The 22196-nt window shown below is 43.0% G+C and overlaps 2 protein-coding genes across 2 annotated transcripts; both read right to left on the reverse strand.

The window, feature by feature from the left end:
- Positions 1–6610: 6610 nt before the first annotated feature.
- Positions 6611–7722, reverse strand: LOC137144854 (olfactory receptor 14A16-like). Its single transcript, XM_067535341.1, has 2 exons — positions 7649–7722; positions 6611–7541 (listed from the first exon to the last, which is right to left on the reverse strand). Exons 1-2 carry the CDS (start codon positions 7720–7722, stop codon positions 6611–6613), a joined length of 1005 nt encoding a protein of 334 aa, XP_067391442.1.
- Positions 7723–13313: 5591 nt separating this feature from the next.
- LOC137144856 (olfactory receptor 6C4-like) lies at positions 13314–14312 on the reverse strand. The gene has a single exon (XM_067535342.1). It carries the CDS (start codon positions 14310–14312, stop codon positions 13314–13316), a length of 999 nt encoding a protein of 332 aa, XP_067391443.1.
- Between the last annotated feature and the right edge of the window lie 7884 nt (positions 14313–22196).

The raw sequence follows: 22196 nt of genomic DNA on the forward strand, positions 1-22196 counted from the left end.
GTGCTGTGCGGTTCCCCAATCTCACTGGCTCCATGGCTGTTAAATCCTTGGGAAAAGGAATGAGATACAGATTAAAGAAAGGGCAAATGAAGAAGATGTAAATGAAGGGCTTAGTGAAAAGAAAAAGGATGGTGATGGGGAAAATACCCTGGTCTGAGGGCCTGGCAGATCAATGTTCATTTTCCAGCTCTGCCACAGACTCCCTGTGAGGCATTGGCCCAGTCTCTTGGGCTGGAATTTCCAAAGCAGCCAAAGGGCATTGTGTGCTCAACTCACATTCAATTTCGATAGGATTTGGTCACCTCAGACAAGATTTGTAAAAGTGTTTATGGGTCTAGTAGAATTTTCAAAAGCACCTAGGTACCAAAATCTCATTGATTTCAAGGTCAGAAGGAGCCATTCTGATGAATACCTTTTATCCTAAATACTGAAATACACTAAATTGATCATAAATACCTTTAAAAATTCAGGCTTGAGCTTTTGTGAAAATGTCCAGCTTTGCTATTTCTGCCTCTTGTTGGAAAAAGATTCCAAATGAGGTTTGTTTACACTGCACCAGATAGAAAAGAGATCCACGCAGGTAGTTGGGCAGTCTCCAAGTTTTATTTCTGCAGAGGTCAGACACTTCCCAGCAAGTGGACCCCGAAGGCATGCTCTTTTGCATATTTATACAAACATAGACAAAGAAATTATATATGCATAAATTCTTAATACTTAATGCTTATAGGTACATTCAAATTATCTCTATTACTGTTGGCCTACTTCTTCTAAAGGTATTCATAACAAAAAACATGCTAACAAAAGATTTCAGCTTATCTCTCTGGGCTGCTTGGTCTCTCTCAAGGCTATATAACTAGTTAGAACCAGTTGAGGCTATCTCCTTGCTTCTTCTAGGAATGCTGTCTCTGACCCTGGTACAAAACAAGCACTGTAAGAACAAAAAAGGGGGGGGGGCTGGCAATCTCTACAAAATAGCAGAACACTAAAAAGAACTAAAATGGAGTAACTGTGGTCAAGCAAACAATTATTTTCTTTCACTCTCAGTTCACTTTCGGAAAATGAAGATAACGTTATTTCCCGATCTCAGAGGGTGTGGTGATGATAAATTCATTAATATTTTAAAATATTTTGGAAGTGCTCACGTGCTATCCTTACAAGGGATACAAAAATTTTCTTGTCAGTGGTTTTCAAAAAGAGCCACCCAACTCCCATTGACTTTCTATAATATTTGGGTGCTTAATTCACTAAAGTTCTATTGACAATCTCATCCTAGACAGATTGAATCTGATGGCAAAGGTGCCTTTGACTTCACTGTAAGAAGATCAGGCTCTTGTAATCCACGTGAAACAAATTCCTAATAAAATTTGAGTTGCTCTTTTGGAAGGCATATTTTCAAGAGTAGCAGCCAAAGTTACCAACTTTTCCTTTCAGTTGCAACACAAAGCACAGCTACTCAGCCAAGTTGGACAATTGCAGAATCTATCCTCCCATACGTGAAACCATTGGTTTATAAAAAGGTGGCAGAACTGGGACTTTAACATCAGCTATTCCATTCCCTATCAGTCTAAGAATTAACATATTTGCCTTATTTATTGGACTAGAGATAGGTTAACACAGTACCTATGTTAGAAAAGAGGAGCAAATTCAATGCGGTGAATTATAGAGCATCTTCAATACCTGGAAAGATACTCAAACAAATTACTAAACAATTAATTTGTGAGCACCTAGAGGATAATGGGGTACTAAGCAGTGATTAATTTGTAATGCTGGAGATGCCGGGGCTAAGGTCCTACAAGCCCAGCACAAATTAAGCACTGGTTAGAAGGAATGGTAAGCATGGATTTGTCAAGAGCAAATACCACCAAACCAATCTAATTTCATAGAATCATAGAAGATGAGGGTTGGAAGGGACCTGAGGAGGTCATCTAGTCCAACCCCCTGCTCAAAGTAGGACCAACCAAGACTAAATCATCCCAGCCAGGGCTTTGTCAAGCCACCCCTTAAAAACCTCTAAGGATGGAGATTCCACCACCTCCCTTGAGAACCCATTCCAGTCCTTCACCACCCTCCTTCACCACCCTTCTCCTTCACCATCTGAAAAAGATTTTCCTAATATCCAACCTAGACCTCCCTCACTTCAACCTGAGACACTGGCTCTTTGTTCTGTCTTCTGCCACCCTGAGAACAGCTTAGCTCCATCCTCCCTGGAACCCCGCTTCAGGTAGTTGAAGGCTGCGATAAGATCCCCCCTCATTCTTCTCCTCTGCAGACTAAACAAACCCAGTTCCCTCAGCCTCTCCTCAGAAGTCATGTGTCTCAGGCCTCTAATAATTTTTGTTGCCCTCTGCTGGACTCTCTCCAATTTATTTACATACTTCCCATAGTGGGGGGCCCAAAACTGAACAAAATACTCCAAATGTGGCCTCACAGAGCGGAATAATCACATTGACAGAAGACATTGAGGCTTCTCTTATGTTAAAGTACATTACACCTTATTAATTTAACTGGGATATAGACACACTTCCCTCCAAACACAGCATTGGATTGGTTTGTAATAAAAGTAAATAAGTTTAGTAAACAAACAACTTTGTTAAGTGATAGCAAGGAGAAGTAATACAGGCAAACAGGGGTACAAAAAATCAAAAGTAAAATACATGTGCTAATATCTAAGATCGAATTTAATACGTTAGAGCCAGTGTACAAGATAGGTTCCTCTCCAATATGCCTTTCCCAGAAATGGCTAATTAGCATGCAGCCAGGATCCACGCAGGTTCCAAGGCATTGATTTTCCTTGTCTCCTCTTTTCATTGTTCAGGAAATGTATTCTTCTGAAACACATCCCCCGATAAAGTCCCTTTTCCCTGCTGACTGTCTGGGATAATCTCCATGCTGCCTTCTGCCCTGCTGGTGATTGGTACAATGCAAATTATTTCTTCCTGCAACCTTTGATACAAATGAATAGTTCATTGAATTTGGCCACACCTTTTCCTTTATTTGGAGAAAACTTGTTTATCGACTCACCCTGACATGCCGGTTTTCAACTTCTGTTAGTCAGACTTAAAAGCATAATATGAGTGAGTATCCATAATTCGGTGTGTTGGTCACACGCAGCATTATCACATGCATTTCTTAATGATATTATTGACCAGCGTGTCATCAATTTTTGAACGATACCTCACAAGGCATATTTTGTACAAATATTATTGCAGTAGTGTGTGGGGTGTGAATACAGGAGTGCACAATTGGTTGAAAGACCATATTCAAAGGGTAGTTTTCAAACTGGGAGGATAAGTCTAGTGGGGTCCCACTGGGTCCCATTGGAGAAGATAGGTATTAATACAAGAATTGAAAGGTGGGAAAGAAACTGGTTAAATGCGAGGTTACAACAGGTCATGATGAAAGGTGAATTGTCAGGGAGGAGGGAGATTATTAGTGGAGTTCTTTAGGATTCAGTCTTGAGACCAATCATATTGACATCTGTCATTAAAGAGCTTGGCAGAAAAAGTGGGAGTGTGCTAATAACATTTGCGAATGACACAAAATTGGGAAGTATGACCATCATGGAGGAGGCCTGGAATATCATACAAGTAGATTGGATTACCTTGAAAACTGGAGTAATAGAAACGGGGAAGAAAGAACAACTAGAATTTTTGCTATAAACTGTAGACCTACCGGTGGGAAGCAGCAAAATAGGAGAAAGACCAGGGTTTATTAGTCTATCACAGGATGACTATAACCCACCAATATGATGCATCCATGAAAAAGGCTAATGACATCCTGGGATGCATCAGGCAAGGAATTTCAAGAAATGATAGGGAAATGTTAGTACCATTGTAAAAGGCATCGGGTCTCCCATGTTTAAGAAAATTTAATTCAAACTGGAAGAGGTGCACAGAAGGACTACTAGGCTGATCGGACAAAATGGAGAACCTACCTTATGAGAGGAGACTTAAGGATCTTGGCTTGTTAAGCCTGAGCAAATGAAGACTGAAGGGAGATAGGACTGCCTTCTATAAATAGATCAGAGGGATAAACATCAAGGAAGGAAAGGAGTTATTTAAGTTATGTTAAGGGCCAATGTTTCCACCTCTCCTTTCTGGAAGCACCCACCTCAGGTGCTTGGCCCCTTGCCCTGTCAGCCCCAGGGTGGCATCTCATGGCTCTTCCATTCGTAGACCAGGACTTGGCTGCGCTGCCCCATCTATACCGCTGGCCTTTTTGACACAAGCAGCTAGTCAAAGCTTGGGGTCCTGTGGGCCAACCAGCAATGGAGGCATCATCTGCCCATCCAGCTAGTGGAGGGGTTTGTAGAGACGGGGCAGATCCAGCACCTCAGATCCCAAAGCCCCTCCCTTGAACTTTGAGGTATTTGGGATCCCAGAGTGGATTAGCGTCTGGGCTTGGGCCCATTTCTGCTTTTCTGTTGTGTGGACACTTTCCTCCGAAGGGGAATATTTCTGCTCTTGGCCTGAGTATGCCTAGACGCTACATTCCAGAAAAGTGCCCATCATGTTCCCTCTGGTGTGTCTAGCTCGCTGTGTCTGCAATGAGTTCTGGGTGAAGGTGGTTGGGAATTTGCCATTAGAACGAGTTTCCTGTGTAAAATGCCTGTTTACAAAATCAACATTTTCCAGGAGAAAGTTGTGATTTTCAGTGTTTAAGGTGAGTGTCCCTGTGTCCAGTTCCAGCTGACTTGGCGTAGCCACAAGAGCTTCTCTGTGCTGCCCAGGATTTCTGTCTGGGAAGCTCAGCCCTTAAAGGCACAGTCCCCAGTAACACCCCGTCCACCCCCAAATTCAATTGGAAAAAAAAAAAGGATTTTCTATCTGGAAATGTGCAGTGACGGCTCCCTGGTCTAAAAACTGGCCAAATGATAAAATCTAAGAAACGGAAAACCAGCCAGGCTAACTGTTACAACCTGGCCTGGGGCCTGACTGTACCATCACCGATCTGTTGTGGGAGGACCCATCACTGGTTTCAAGTGCTTCAAAGTGAGCTGGGTCTGGATAGACTCCAGCCCTTCTTGCTAGCTCCAGGATTCTAGGTCACACTCCCAAGCTGAGCCTTCTTGTCCAATTTCCTTCCTTTGGCCATAGGAGGCCACCGTCCATCTGCTCAAAACCCAGGTCTGACTTCTAGTTTAACCCCTTTCGGCACAATGTGGCAGGAAAACAAGGAACACAGGCTGAGTAAAAGAGTTCTTAATCACAGTCACTTAATTCTTAACGCCCACAAGACTTGGATACTATGTGCCCCCTCCCTTGACAATAATTCCATAGATATTACAGCACAGAGTTTAGGATTTCATGCCATCATATCCCAGTTACACAAGCAAACAATAAACCAAGCACCATCATGACCCAAGCAGAGTTTTATACACCGAAAAGGAGAAGACCCAGAGACCTCAGGAAGTCCACTACACTTTGATCTGGCTACTGATTTAATGTGGAAGAGGCTCAGATGGCCTGGGGATGGTTGGCAGTACAAAAACCTAAGTTAGAAACATAGATAGATAAATAAATTACAATCTCATTTCCACTAGTGTAAATCTACAGTAACTCCATTGACGTGAGTTTGTCTGCATTTTTGCCAGTGTAAATACCCTTTGCATGTAAAGAGATTGCAAAGCATGTTCTCACAGAGACATTAATGTCACCCATTGATTACATTTCTATACAAACCCACTACAGGACAGACCCAACAAAGGAAACAACAGAACACCACTGGCCATCACCTACAGCCCCATTAAGGATCTACAACCTATCCTAGCAGATGATCCCTCACTCGCTCAAGCCGTGGGAGGCAGACCTATCCTTGCTTACAGACAGCCCCCCAACCTGAAGCAAATACTCACCAGCAACCGTACACCATACAACAAGAACACTAACCCAGGAACCTATCCATGCAACAAACCACGTTGACACACACAACGACTCTAGTGACAGCATCACAGCTCCTAACCACATCAGCCACACCATCAGGAGCTCATTCACCTGCACATCTACTAATGTAATATCTGCCGTCATGTGCCAGCAATGCCTCTCTGCCATGTACATTGGCCAAACTGGACTGTCACTACACAAAAGAATAAATGGACACAAATCAGACATAAAAAATGGTAACATCCATAAACCAGCTGGAGAACACTTCAGTCTCCCAGGACACTCTGTAGCTGACTTGAAAGCTGCCATACTTCTGCAAAAAAATTCAAAAACAGACTTCAGCGAGAAACTGCAGAGCTGGAACTGATCTGCAAACCTGACATAATCAAACTGGGTCTGAACAGGGACTTGGAATGGTTCTCTCATTACAAGAAGTAATTGTCACTGTTCACACATTCTCACCTTCTAATCAACGGTTGTCACTAGGCCTCAACTACTCTAACTGAATGGGCTTTGTTAGCACTTGCCCTCCCCATTGTTGCTTCTTACACTTGGATGTATATATATACCTCCTATCTGTGATTTCCATTTCATGCATCTGATGAAGTGGGCTGCAGCCCACGACAGCTTATGCCTGCAGAAATTTGTTAGTCTTTAAGGTGCTACAGGACTATCGTTGTTTATACAAACACAGAATGAAATCACAGTCAAAGCCAAAAGATGGACCTTTAATTTTTAGTGGATAACCTCCACCCTGTCAGTTTCCGCAGGGAAGCTTTGATCTCCTTGTTTCTCATGCTATAGATGATGGGATTCATCATTGGAGGCAGCACGGAATAGAAAACAGCCACCACGAGATCCAGCCGTGACGTCGTGCTGGAGAGGGGTTTCAGGTAGGCAAAGCTGCCAGTGCAAACTAGCAAGGAGAGCACCGTGAGGTGAGGCAGGCAGGTGGAGAAGGCTTTGTGCCGTCCCTGCTCTGAGGGGATTCTCAGCACTGTGCTGATGATCTGAACATACGACACAATTATAAAAACAAAGCAGCGTAAGTCTAAGCCCACACTAAAGAGAAGGACCCCTATTTCAGTGAGGTAGGAGTCCGAGCAGGTGAGCTTGAGTAGCTGGGGAATTTCACAGAAGAACTGATCCACCTTGTTGCCTCTACAAAAGGATACAGCAAATGTGTTCCCGGTGTGCAGGGCACCATAAAGAACACCACTGGCCCAGGCCCCGGCTGCCATTTGGACACAAGCTCCCCTGTTCATCACTCTCTCGTAGTGCAGTGGCTGGCAGATGGCAACGTAGCGATCGTACGCCATGACAGTGAGAAGGAAAAAGTCTGCTCCCACCAAGAAGAGGAGGAAAAAGACTTGGGTGACACATCCAGCATTAGAAATGGACCTGGTGTTCATGAGGGAATTGGCCATGGATTTGGGGATGGTGACAGAGATGGAGCCAATGTCTAGGATGGACAGATTGATCAGGAAGAAGTACATGGGGGTGTGAAGGTGGCGGTCGAGTGCTATGACTGTGATGATAAGAAGGTTTCCCACCAAGGCTGCCAGGTAAACCGCTAGAAACATCACAAAGAGCAAAATCTGCAGCTCCCGCACCTCAGAGAAGCCCAGGAGAAGAAACTCGGTCACGGTTGGACATTTTCTTCCTCAGCACATTGTGTCCTGTCTGCGGAGGGAAGGAGAAGGGCAGTGGTGAGGATCAGAGTGACCGAGGGAATGACCCTGATTCCTCTCTCCATAATGACTGACGATGTGACTGTCCGAGCACAGCCCTGATCACATCCAATGAGCAGGGGCGGTGAGGGCTCCTCGCTGTGCGGCATGGGACGACTAGTCCGGTGCATTATCCTACTGATGTCAATCCGCACAAGTCTTGCAAGCTGGGTCAGTTCACACCTGTGAAGATCTGAGCCACAACCTGGCATCACTCAGCTACTGCTGTATTGTATCATTTCCTTTTGTGACTTTGTGTCTGTGCTGTGCGGGTCAGTGGCAATCAGGACACCTGGGTTCTGTCCTTGGCTCTGCCATTGACCTGCTGTATGACTTTCAGCCAGTCACTTCCCCCCCCTGGGACTCTCTTTCCCTCCCTCCCTTTCTCTGCCTGGTCTGCTAGGACTCTGAGCTCTTTGGGGGACGGGCTGTGTCTTATAATGTGCATATTCTGTGCACCTAGTTACAGTATTTGTGCTCAGCTGTCAGCAGTGATGGAGCCTGGATATGGTGCTAGACAAAGAGGTTTCTAGTCCCAGTGACCTCCTCCCTGTCCAGCTAAGCTCCATGTCAGGATAGACAGATCTGGCAGCTGGGTGCAACTCTGAAACTGGGTTCAAAACTCCTAGCCACTATAACACATATTCTGTGGGTATCGGCTTTGCCGCTTACTCAGTTTTACTTTCCTTTGAAACAGAAATCAAACAGCTGCAACCGAATCAACGGGTTTCCAGTTATGGTGTTATTAGCCAACATTAAAATTTCCGCACCCTTGTCTGAAGTTTAAGTCTGGTTGGAAATTTTCAGTTAAATTTTGGTTGGTTGGTTGGTTGCTTTTTTGGATGGAAAATTTGGGTTTGCAGCAAAACAACATTTTTCTCACCCTGTGTCTGTTTTCATTGAAAATCTGTTATGCTGGAAAACTGAACACTGAACAAGCAATCCTGTTTGGTTTTCATCTTAAATGTACACTCTTCAGCTGACAGTTTTTAATTGCCTAAAGGTGAAAAAAATGGATTTGGGGTTTCTGATGAAAAGTTGACATTTTCGAAAGAAGGAATTTTTGTTTCTTCTCTAGTTGTTTGAGTAAATTAATAGTGAAATCCTTACCCAGTGTTGACAGCAATTCTGATTTGTGTTCTTTAAATTTCCCTTGTATCCTAATCCCCACACATATATTTAGTTGAAATAGGACACTTACTGTACTGGCCTCTGTGGATTTTTCCCCAACAGGTGATGAATCCGGTCGTCCAGCTCCAGGATTCTTCAGTCATTATCTGTCTATCGATCTATGTAGAAGCCAAGGACACAAGTGTATAAGAGTCATCTCACCCCTCACTCTGAGCATGACCTGACAGAACTAGACTCAGACCAGTTGCTCTCTGCAGCTGAGCAGTGTGTAGCTGGCTTTGAGCGTCACTGGCATTAAAGGAGCGATGCTGCAGGAAGGTGATTTATCCATGTCTATTTCCTAAGGGCTTGTGGGACTCACGCCTGAGAGACCTGAACAGCTCAGAAGCAGAGGCCCAGAGGCAAAACTTCACAGACTCATCCATTGTAAAGCCAAAAGGGGCCGTTCTGCTCCTCTAATCTAACCCCCTGCCTAGCACAGGCCCGAGGATTTCCCCCAGGGTTGCCTGACTCCAGCCCAGCTTGTGTGCTTTCTGTGAGCCAGGTTTACCAAGGGATTTGGGCACCTAAAGGTGGGGACAGGTATATTCTGGGATTTCCCAAAGCTCCTAAGTCTGCCAGGTAGCTAAATCCCATGGGCATCCATTGGGAGTTAGGCACCTAACTTGCTAAGGTGACACTGCAAATCCCACAAGGCAACTATCAGCTTCGTTAGATGCCTAAACCCCTTTGTAATTCTGGCCCTGGGTCTCTTTTCGCATCTTCCAAGGCCTGGGCTTCTCCTGACTTTCAGAACTATGAAGGCTGGGATTTGCAGAGGAACCTAAGGGAGATTAAGGCATGCACGTCTTGGGGGCCTAACTCCCTTCGACTGCCTTGACAATCCCAGCCTACAACGATAACAAGGGCAGCCAGGCAACAGGGGTTATAGAGAGGAGGGGAAGACACCTGGTGCTCTTGTGATCTAAGCCCAGCTACGCAACTGAATTACCTCAGCTCTCCATGCCTCAGTTGCCCCATCTGTAACTTGGGGGAGAAGGCCTGGCAGTGGAGGAATAATTCATAATGGATGGTGTAAAAAAGGGGTTACGCTAAACTTAGTTTTATTTGAACTCTGCCTGGGGTCTCCTAGCCCCTGTACAACAAGAGCAAGAGACTTGTGTCTGGCAAGTGTAAATGGGAGTGGTTCCCCCTGGGCTTTGTCTGTGGGTCTGGGAGCCCAGGAGGGGGCGTCCCCTCACTCCCAGGCTGGGGTGGCCACATGGCAGGAGTGAGACTGCTGTTAGCGCAGCCCTGGGGGAGGGGCAGAGAGATGGGGGCAGTCGGAAGCTCCTGTCATGTGATGAGGGAGCTCACGTCCCATTGACTCTCACCCTGCAGGTGTTGGTTCCATTTCAGATTTTACTTTTTTCAAAAAAATTTTTTTTACTCTTTTTAAAAAGTTTTAAAGTGTATTTCATAAGCTTTGAAACTTTTTACAAATATATTATTTTAATTTAATTGCCATTTCTTCCATGTTCTGGACCAGCCCCTCCCACCAGGCCCATGGCCACGCCCCCCAACAACCAGACAGCCCCTCCATCCATACCTCTGGCCCCGTGCACTCTAGGCTGGCCCCTCCAGCCAGCCCCATCTCCACCTCCACCCCCTAGTCAGGCCAGACCAGCCCACCTTGCCAGGCCCCTCAGCCCCTCCAGGCAGCCCCCTGGCCCCCCCCACTTTGTCTGCCCCTGCAGCTAGTATCCTTGCCGCCCTTCTCTCACCAGACCCTGCAGCCTGACCCCTTGCCTCCAATTCTGGCCAGCCCGCAGAGCTGGGCCCATCACTCCCCTGCACACTCTAGCCAGACCTGTTTGCCCCCTACTCTGTTCTGCCTCCCCAGTCACTTCAGCCCCTCCATTCTGGGCAGTAACCCCCCAGCTGGATCCCCTCCACTTTGACCAACCTTCCCAGACAGACCCCTTGCCCCCCGACACTCTGGCCACTCCCTCTAGCGAGTCCACTCACCCCCCCCACCCCACTGCATCCAGCACCTGCCCGCACACCCCAGCCTCACACTATTGAACAGGTCTAGAGTTGTTTTCTTTCTTTCTTTCTTTTCTTTCTCCGTCTTGCCAAGTGACTCTTTCGTCATTTATCCACAGTGGAACAGGAAGCCTCTGTCTTTTCGGGGGGAGGTTTCTTTATATTGCATCAAAGCAAGCGGAAGAAGAACAGAGCAAATGCACTTTCACGCACATCAACATACAGCACCTAGACAAACAAGTGCTAATGAGGTATCTGGAAGTCTCTATTTGTGACCGGCTGCAATATGGCCTGTAAGGAGTAGAAAGTCAGAGCCTGAGGCATGAGGCTAGGATAACAGGCCAGATAGGGGGCCTGAGGCCCAGCTGAAGTAGTTGGGTGCTGCTGTTATAAAGCAAAGTTAGCAGAAGTCATGCTAGGAACCTTGCACACACATAGCCAACATCTGCTGGTGGCAGGGGGTCTTGGGGTGGAGATGGCAATAGACAAATTTTCATGTGCAACGCACTTTCTATGCTTAAGTTCACACACTAGTTGCACCCAGAAGCAGCCGTTTTTGTTTCCTTGTTTTGTTTTCCCCCCAAACATTTATTTTGATGAAAAATTGATTATTCTTTGTCTTAAAAGATAACTAAAAATATTGTGGAGCACTGTCCTTTCTTTTGATTAAACAAATGAAACTGTTTAGGGTTTGTTTGTTTTTTTGTTTGTTTTCAAAAACTGGTGGAAAAATAGTTTGGATCATTTTCTTTATCCCCTCCTTTTCTAGTGAAAAGGTATAAAAAGATCCCAGAAAAATTCTAAGAAAAATTTTCTAATACAATGAAATGATTGTGGGTGGGTGGAACAACTTTCTTTAATGAAAACTTTTAAATGTTAGAAATGAAAATTAAATCAGGATGGGGGGGGGGGGGGGACTCCCTTTTCCTCTACCATTCTACTTTTCCAGCAAAATGGGAAAAAATAGGGGGAAAACATCTTCAAAATGCAAACACCAAGCAAAAAAATAATTTTTATTCCATCAAAAGAAATTGAAAATATATTGTTTTTAAAGAAGATTTCATTTGAATTTTTATAGCAAAAACATAGCAATTTTAACCAGATCTAAATGCAGCTTTTTGAACCTTGTCAATTCTTTTGGAGTAAAACTCCCACCCTGGCATTCCCAGCTAGCCAAGTTCATCTGGACATTAATGACTTGAACTCCAATAGTGATTTTCTTTCCAAATGCGTTTAGAAGCACAACATTAAAATGTAGAGGTGCACTGTTTATGAAAATGAAACCCATTATGTTCATCATTTTTATTTAACATTAAGAATTTGATAACAGAGAAACATCAACGCATGACAGGAAGAATTCACAGAAACTGCCCTTTGGATTTAAGGATCCCTGATGTGCCTATACCATTATATCACATTGATTTGAAAATGCTCAGAATGTAAGTGATCTCTCACATTGTGTGTCACTCTTTGAATTTCCAACCACCACCAAGAAAAATAATAGAAAATTTAGACAGTAATTATGTCTTAAAGCTGGAGGTGTTTGGAAAATGGTAAAGAATTGAGGATGACATTTTTGAAATAAGTTTCATTTGGTAACTTTCCACAAGGAGCGATTTTCATGGATTTGAAACATTTTGACATTTTTCTGCATTTTTGCTTTTTTTCATGATTTTTTTGTTTGTTTTCCACCTCTTCTTCCCCATTACCCCTCCCTCGCCTTTTCTGTCCAGTTATATCCTCTTTGCATTTTGCCACAAATATCAGGGGGGAAAGTGGGAATAAAGAAGCAGAAAAGAAAAGAAAAGAAAAAACCTAAACAATTAAAAAACAATAAGTGAAAAACTTTCATTTGGGGATGCTAAGGGTCAGACTTTCAAGTTGTTTAGGCAGTTAAAGATGCATTTAGGTGCTTAGCTGGACTTAGCAGGTTACACACCTAACTCACATGGCAATCAATAGGAGTCAGGAACATAGCCTGTGTAGAAAATCCCAGTCAGCTCCTAAATAGCTTAGAACATGTTGTCTTTGGCTCCTAAGACAACCATAGTTGAGGTAAGAACATGGGTTTGTTAGAAGGCTTTTTTGCGGGCTGAGAAAAGTGGAAGGAATTTCTACCACTGACAACCACCTGGTTTGAGGACATGAGAAAGACCAGGAGGAAGGCAAAATAAAAAATAACCTGGGGGTGGAAGAAATTGGATAAAAAAAAAGAGAGGAAGGAAGAGAAAGAGACTGGGAGGGAGAAATGCTGAGAGAGCAGGAGAAGCTGGAGGAGAAAGGAGGGAGCAAAAGAAGAAAGGAATGTGGAATGGATGGTGAGAAAAGAGAATGAAGAAAAGGAAAGATGGGGGCAGGAGTGTAAAGAGATGTATAAACAAGCTGCAACCATGTCCCCAACAGCAGTGACAAAAATCAGTCCTAAACCCGAGTGAGTGTTTGAGCAGTCAGAGCTTTTGTATTGAGTTCATTTGTCTTCTCAGGTTAGCCAGATAGCTACAGGCCACCTGGACTCTGCCTCTCTGCCTCAATGAATCAGATCAAATTATCTCCATTTCCCTGCCAGTGAAAAGCAATTAATGTGATGTGTGTGACATCGCGTGAAAGGCACCAAGTTACGGGCTGCTTTCCTCAGCGCCTCCTTCACCTCTTTGTTTCTCAGGCTGTAGATGAGGGGGTTGACCAGGGGAGTCAGGACGGTGTAGCAGACAGAGAACACTTTGTGAAAGACCCTCAGCTGGTTGGTGTTTGGCAACATATAAACCACCATGAGCGTCAAATAAAAAATTGAAACGATGATGAGGTGAGAGGAGCAGGTGGAAAAGGCTTTTTGCCTTCCCGTGGTCGAAGGGATTCTCAGGATGCTGGAGATGATAAAAATGTATGAAATCACAGTCAGTAAAAATGGTGGCAGTGTGAATATACAGGCCAGGATGGAATCCAGGAGTACAACGAGGCGGTTTGCACTGCAGGAGAGTTTTATTATTGGGGTAAAATCACAAAAGAAATGGTCAATTTCATTGGAGCCACAGAAAATTAACTGAGACATCAAATATATTACTGAGCTACAAGCCAGAGATCCCAATATCCAAGACCCAGCTGCAAGCTGGAGGATAACCCTACTGTTCATAAAAGCTGTATAATGCAGTGGTTTACATATTGCTAAATACCGATCATAAGACATTGCTGCCAGGAGATAACACTCTGTCGCTGCCAAAGAACAGAAGAAATAAAATTGTACAATGCAGCCCTTCACAGAAATGGTTCTGTCCCCAGTCAGGAAACTGGCCAGCATCCTGGGCAAGATGGTGGAGGAGTAGCAAGTCTCCAAGCAGGACAAGTTCCCCAGGAAGAAGTACATGGGGGTGTGAAGGTGCTGATCAGCCACAACTAATGCAATGATGAGGATCTTCCCGGCCACCGTCACAATGTAGATCACTAGAAACATCAGGAAGAGAAGATTCTGTAATTCTGGGAGATTCCCGAATCCCAGGAGGATGAATTCTGTGACAGCCGTTTGATTGCTCCATTTTGTATTTGCCATGGGGCTTATCTAGGGAAAATGGAACAAACTTTGATGTATTTTGGGAGACTAAAGAAAATATCACATTTTCAACAGATTATGAGCAATTAATTTAATATCAGTTTTCAGTCTCCCAGCTTTAGGGAGATAGGCACCCAAATTGAATTGGATTTGGGTGCCTGAGCTCAATGGGCTGTTTTGAATATCTCAGTATACATTAATAGCATGTAACTGTCTCCCCTGGAGTGTTACTGGAAGGAAAACTAGATGGAGAATGCAGTTGCAGGAGAGTAAAGAGTTAAAAACTGGACTAGTGGTCAGGCCTAAATTACAGGGAACGGGGTCAAGGCACGGGCAAACCTTGTTTCTGATAATTGGTGTGAATTCTAGTTAGAGTCTGTTATCTCTCTTCTTCTCCTCCCTTCCTGGCCATCTGCGCAGGGGATGAGTCTATCTCCATTCCTGTGCAAGGACTTTTGGTGGGAAGAAAGCATTATCTTCCTTCTCCCCCTGGCATGCCTTTACTTCAAAGAATGTTAATGTAAAATGTATAGGTTTTAAGGTGATGTGCCTGCCCACTGTATGGTAATCCTGTAAACTACAAACAGGGGCGGGTATAATTGTATTCATCATGTAGTTGTTAATATTCATTTTATAGGTGTCAATGTAACCAAATAAAGGTCTATGGGGAGTTGCTGGAAATGTATACATTTACATACTGCTATGGATAAAAGAATTGTGAAGTAACCCCCTTGTTCCTCACTCCTGGCGTGGAGGTGGAACGAGCAGGCAATAAAGGGTTCTGTTTCCCCAATCCACCCCTGGCACAACCTGTTTGATTATTTCTAACAGCAGCCTATGGAGATATTTTGCCTGGAACAAATTTTCTATCAGGTTAGGCAGAATATCAATCTGAAAAGTTGATTAATGCCATGGAAAATTGGATAAGGTGCCCAGACACCACTGTGATAGATAGATAGATAGATAGATAGATAGATAGCATGGAGACAGAGAAAGAGACAGAGAAATTATTTTTTAAAGGTATGTAGGTAGTTAAACTGTCAAGTTCTCTTCATAACTCCTCTGTCCCGCTTCCTGACATACCAGATAAGAATAATGTGATTTATTCTGGTGTAGTCAGAGTCTTTCTAGTTTAATATTGAGAGATAATTACAGTAGTGAGGATTTTAGGGGGAAAGCAAAGCAAACAAGTAATATTACCTCTTGAAAAATATTAGTTAATATCACTCATTAAAGACTCCTGCAGGTGACCCAAATATTCAAACAGGAATGAAGTGTGAAAACTGAGCTTATTATTTCAACTGCAAATACAGAAAATATTTTTGTTGATCTAACATTCACGCTGTGTGACAGAGAGGTCGATATCTGCTAACAAATGGTATTTAATATGGATCAACGATTGGATGACAAAAATGAGTTTTACAGTGTGTCTGTGCTGCACAAAAAAGTCTGTTTCATAGATATTCATCTTAGCTATATTGAGGTAGGAAAGGGAGGATGCATCCTATTTAGAAAGAGGCTTACAAGTGGAGCTACACAGTATTACTAACAATGAGATATCCTACATGACAATGTCCCAAGGAAAGAGACAAAAGCATCTCCTCTGAAATGATTTAAAGATATACATGAGAAAGCTGTGAAAAATACCACAAAGTCATCTTAATAATTAATAGTAACTTAAAAAATTAATAGTATCCTGCACCTTAAAAATCCCACAGTTTTCATTAGCAAAGCACTTCACCAACATTATCTCACTAACTCTCTCCATGCTGCGTTGAAGTAGGTCCCCACATTGAAGGGTAAAATTCCGCATCGAGCAGAGATGATGGACAAGGTGACCAGGCAGGTCTTTCCCTTCTTTAAATCTGATCATGATAATAAGATTGCAAAAGAGCTTCTTTACCTCTAAGGTAGTTCTGTTACGAACTGAACTCTCTGACGTGATTGCTTCACTCAGCATTTCAGGGACCAGGTTCTGGGCCCCACACCCCATCGTCTGTCTCTAACCACTTCTTGTGCTTCGCTGCTGAAAGTAACGGTACCTGCATGTCCCCTGGTTCTCCTGCTCTGCTTGGTATGATGGAGTCCACATTGAGTCCAGCAGCACCAAAAAGGAATCATCTCTTCTGGTGCATTATTTATCCTTTATGGGAGAAGGTGACATCTCTCTTGACGATTCTGCTGGTGGGAATATTAATTACTGAGAAGGAAAAAAATAGAGTTATTTTCACATTCAAGAAGAACAAAATTAGTACTGCAGTGAAAGATCTAATTGCAAAGGGAGATGGAGAGTACATTGCCACAAAAGTTATTTAAGATAAAAACACAAGAAAGGTCACACTGCATCTGAACAATGGTCCATCTGGCCCAATATCCTGTCTGCCAACAGTGGTCAACGCCTCGTGCTTCAGAGGGATGGAACAGAACAGGTCATCATCAATTGATCCATCCCATCGCCCATTCCCAGCCTCAGACAAATAGCCAGAAGATCTGTCAGTATAGTTTGTGATGCACATCTATCTATCTGTCCTAAGGACTTATGCCCCCATTACAATTGCCTCTGAATTTGTCACCGTTTTTATCCTTTCAACGTCCCTGTGAGAGAGGAAAATGCTATTCCTCCCAGTTTATGGTTGGGGAACAGAGGCACAGAGAGCCTAAGGGCCAGATTTTGGAAGGTATTTAGGTGCCTAACTCACATGGGAAAATACCTTTAAAATCTGGCACTAAACTCCAGATTTTTAAAAGTCCGTACTTGCCTTGGACGATTTTCAGAAGCACCAAGTGCCTGATACCAGTTGATTTCCATGAGTTTTAGGCACCTGCTGTGTCGTTCCACCCTGCAGTATGGACTGGTGTTTTGCTGGTCGCCCCCATTCCTCACTCCTGGAGCCCATTTTACCCTGCCCTGCAGTGTGAATCCCCTGCTCCTGGGTCAGCCCGTGCACAGCGTACAGCAAGCACGCTGTTCTCAACTAAGTGAGTGAGCACTTCTGGCCAGTCACTCTTGGGATCATGCACTGGTATGACCCCAGCCCCAGATTCAACCCCAGGAACTGAACTGCAGTTTCCCACTGAACACTGCAAACTTATATGTTCATCGGTTTATCAAAGAAATTGATATGCACCAGCCTTTTCACTTCCAATGGAGTCTCTAACACACCTTGAACCACATGCACTGCTTTAGATAAAACAAACACACACATTTATTAAGTTCCTTGTGGTTCCTTGTTGATTCATTTGTTGACGTCCAGGCCAGTCCTTTGCTCCTGGAATGCTGAGCTGGGTTGTTCTATACTAGTCCTAATAAAGCACGAATTGCTCCTCAGCTCTGTAGAGTTTTGCCTAGATCTGTCTCAAGCCATGAGAAGTTTGGGAATATTACATAGCGAAGCCTCATAACCATACACATGACAATGCAACAGACATGTTACTATAACAATAATGTTCAATATGCCAGCAGCATTCCAAAAACGTCTCACATGACATACTTTGCATTTCACAATACATGATTACACTAGAAGGGTGAACATGAATAATATATAATCACACCATAAGGGTGTACATGGGGGCTCAGTGTGTCACACCTGGATACTTTGGAAAGTCCAACTGGGTTCTTAAATGGCTTACTCAAGGTCATACATTAAGTCCATAGCAGAGTAGGGAAAGGCACATTGGTACCCCAGCTTGAAAGCACACATCCTAACCACTGAACCCTCCTTTCTGCCTAGCACTGGAGTAGAGCACACTTGTGTCTATATTACTCCCTATAACGTTCTCCCCATGTCCACATTATACAGCTTCTGGAAGCAAAACAAAGCCAGGTACATGCATGACTAAATGTCTTTAGTTTGGGATAGGGACTGTCTCTAACCATATGTTGGTACAGCTCCCAGCACAACAGGGCTCTGTTCTGGGTTGAAACCTCCTGGTGCTACTGTAATTTTTTAAAAAAGTATTATAGCTGGGATATTAAAAGGAGCTCAATAAAGCTGATTTAGCAGAGAAAGGTCTCACAAGATCTAATGGTTGGAGTTTGAAGCTAGACAAATTCAGACTGGAAAGAAGGAGTGCATCTTTACCAGTGATGTTAACCATTGGAACAACTTAAGTTGTGGTGGTTTCTCCATCATTAACAGCTTTCAAATGAAGCCTGGATGTTTTTTTTCTAGAAAAAAATCTGCTCCAGGATTTATTTTGGGGCAGTTCTCTGGCCTGTGTTTCACAGGAGGTCAGACCAGGTGATCACAATGGTCCCTTCTGGCCTTGAAATCTATGACTCGATGTATTAAGTGCCTAAATCCAATTGAAACTGGGCTGCTCATTCCCTTAGGCTCTTTTGACAGTCTCAGACAATAACAACAATACTCCAGGGCATATGGATTAGGACTGATTGAAAACTGAAATTTCCATGCTATGAGACTCTTTCTTTTCATGCTGGATCAGGAAAGACAGTCCAAATATTGAAACTTTTCAAGGAATGATGAACTGTGGTCATAGGGCTCCATGATGCGTCTTGTCAGCTCAGCAAGAGGGTGATTGCAGTGCATCATGGGAGATGTAGTCTGGCCAGAAGGCCTGGCCCTTCGGGGAAAATGGAGGCATGAGGCAACCAGATTACAACTTCCAGGAAGTACCTCAGCAACTCAGGGAAATGCAGATTAATGTTGAGCTGGCCTGACTGAAAACATTTCAATTTTATTTAAAAAAACTAAACTAAAACTAAATTTGGGCCCAGCGGAAAATTTAAAAAAATCAACATTTTCCCACAGAAAATTCTCATTTTGACAGAAAATTTCCCAACAGCTCTAACTGGCCAAACTTGGAAGGGGCTACACTCAAGTTGGTGTTGTTTCTCTGTTTGTCTGTCTATAACACAATGACTTTTAAATTGCACATCTGAGCAGTTCCAAAATCTCAGGGAACGTTTTTAGAATGAATGGGATAAAATCCTATTGATTTTGGTGAAAACTGGAAATGAGAGGAGGCTTAGCAGTTTCAGTGAACTCTGTAATTTTCCAGAGATCAAAGAACCAGTTGATGGGAGCTGTTGACACCTTTATGTCCCTGGCATGAAACAGGGTATGGGAGTTGCTGGAAGTACCTGAAATAGAAGGGGATGGGAGCTCGCGGGATGCACTGACATGCAATGAACTTGGCCAACAAAAGCTACCACGTGCATGATGCCCTACTTAATGCAAAACTTGGCACTGACCGGGCATCATGCACGGAAAACTATCCCAATCTGGATTTGCACATCTTCCACTCATTTTTGAGGGACACTTCTCCAAATAATTTCATCTCTGCGGTCACTCTGCCCTGAGCTGTTCTATGAAGGTGGTAGCAGTAGAGAGTCTTCTAACATTGCTATAGAGGTTAATGAAGACAACAAAGGAAAAAGAATGATTATCCAGCAGTTGCAATGTCTTTGTTTCCTGGTTTAGAGATGGAATAGGAGGACCGAGATGGGAGAAAATACTTTGGCAAGTGAGTTTGTTACTGTCACCATCCTTTCATATTGCAGTGTTGAACTATAATTTTAAAACAAAATGTTTCATTGAAAATTACATAATACTTCAGACCAGGAGTATATCATTTGGACTTAGAGTCTATTGCATAGCCCTATACCTATTCATCCTGTGACATTGCTACTAAATGACACAGGGCATGATTCTTAGCAGTTGTGTATGCTAAAACATAGTTTTCTTGGGTTTTTTTCCCTTCAAACTATTAATAAAGTACTGTGAGTAGTAAATGTAAGATTATTTACTGGGCTTATGGTAAATGAGAGGTATTAGTAACTGAAAAAGACTGGGGGACATGTGAAATGTCTTCAAATATGATGAGGGCTCTTATAAAGAGGATGGAAATCAGTTGCTCTCAATGTCCACTGAAGGTAGGAAAAGAAGTAATGGGCTTAATCTGCAGCAAGGGAAATTCAGGTGAAATATTAGGAAAATCTTTCTAACTATGCGGATTGTTAAACTCTGGGATAGGCTTCTACGGGGGTTGTGGAATCAACATCTGTGGAGGCAATTAAGAAGAGGTTGGACAAACACCTGTTAAAGATGGCATAGGTTTATTAGGTCCTGTCTCATCACAGGGGGTTGGTCTTGATGACCTTTCCAGGTCTCTGCCAGCCCAGCATTTCTGTGATTCTATGATCTCTGCTCTGTTCCAAGCTGATTCACTTCCCCACCACTCCCTTCTTATGACAGTGAATATCACCCATCTGCGGCTTGATGCTTGTGTGTGTCTCTCACAGTTTATTAGCAGGGTTAGAAATTGACTCATTTTTAAAGAAACGTTGGTGACATTTTAAACTAACTCATTTTTAAAGAAATGCTGATGACATTTTTAATCCAAATCAGTAACAAAATTACAACTGAAATCACTATTTCATTTATACTTATAGTGATTTCAGTTGTAATTCGGTTACTGGTTTTGATAAAAATGTCACCATCATTTCTTTAAAAATGAAATAAAAATAATTTACCAGAACAACTGTTGTGCAGTAAATGATATACAACCTGATACCCATTTTGATAATTATTTTGAAAATTCAAATTATTTTAATGTATCCAAGGATGGGGCCCTCAACCAATGGAAAAAGGTGGCCACAATTTCAATAAAGAGTTTGATTACAATTAAAATATCTAGAAAAAATGAAAAAGGTCAATAAGGTGGAGCATTTTCATGAAAAACTTCTAATTGAAGAATGGCTGTTGGATGAGGACACAGAAACAATGAGACAGAGACACCACACCCTAGTTAAATGCAGAAGCCAGGACTTTATGAAGTATTACCTACCTAGGTTAACCATACTAACCTAGCTCGTTGGGTTGTTTCAGGGCATATTTCAGCTGGCCCCAATGGAGCCAGGGGATTATACATCTGAAGGTAAGTGTGTGTCGTGCCCATGCTCTACTCCCAAGGCTGCCACGGGACATGATTGGAAATCAGAGTCCTGACTGCTCTTCTCCTTCACATTGGAGGTAGGCGAGCTAAGGTGAGGGCAACCATAGAAGAGGGAGATGTTGAAGTACACTCTGTCACCATATAATGCCATGCATAGGACGAGTGCCCAAGAAGCCATCTGGGACTCAGTCACACCTTATCTTATCTGGCAACTTCACTGGAATATGACAAAGTTGTTTCAATTATATCTTAACCCTTCTCCTGCCTCCCGCCAAGAACCAGACTTCCTGGATGCCAGATGAAAGACAGAGGGGAAAAAACCCACCACCACAAAGTAGTTTGCCAATTTAGCCTTTGGGGAAAATCTCTACTCAAACCCAGTGACCAGCCTAACCCTTAGCATCACAGGAAATCCAACAACCAGATTGAATGAAGGTCATATTTGCATTGTGAATGTGGAATCTTGGGGGAAATAATCTGTCATAAAATGAATTAGTTACATCTTTCACCATGTGATTAAATCAACGGGCAACTTAAATGGTTAAAGTTAAGCACATTCTTAAGTGTTTTGCTGGATCAGGGCCAGGATGTTCAGTATCTTGCAGATTGGGAGTGAAGACTGAAAGCATGTTTCTTGCTTTTTGAAAGCTTAAGTACATTTAGAAGCATGAATAATATTATTCCTCCAGGAAAGCGCATACTGTGGAAAAGACAGATAAAGAGAGAGAAACCAACTTGGAGAAAGAAAGAAAGAAAGAAAGAAAGAAAGGATAAGAAAAAGTGTGATATATACTATTTAATTTTTGTTTTAATAGATGTAGATTTTTAAAATTACAGTGTTTCATATCCAAATAGATACATACATCATTTCCTCTGCATCTATGCTGACATTTTAAAAATAGTGTCATGGAGTTAGATGTTCAAGTTAAGATCCAAAGGGAGTTAGGTTCCTAACTCCTTTAAGCC

This window comes from Emydura macquarii, unplaced genomic scaffold (assembly GCF_026122565.2).
Source record: "Emydura macquarii macquarii isolate MOO-44397 ecotype Brisbane River unplaced genomic scaffold, CSIRO-AGI_Emac_v2 contig_3487, whole genome shotgun sequence".
In the NCBI taxonomy this organism is placed as follows: domain Eukaryota; kingdom Metazoa; phylum Chordata; order Testudines; family Chelidae; genus Emydura; species Emydura macquarii.

What these genes read in the sequence shown, in the direction of transcription:
- LOC137144856 (XM_067535342.1), bottom strand. Translation starts at nt 14,312, where the DNA reads ATGGCAAATACAAAATGGAGCAATCAAACGGCTGTCACAGAATTCATC.
- LOC137144854 (XM_067535341.1), bottom strand. Translation starts at nt 7,722, where the DNA reads ATGCCGCACAGCGAGGAGCCCTCACCGCCCCTGCTCATTGGATGTGAT. An exon ending in TGTGCTCGGACAGTCACATC is followed by an intron (nt 7,542 to 7,648) that starts GTCAGTCATTAT and finishes GTGCTGAGGAAG; the next exon opens with AAAATGTCCAACCGTGACCG.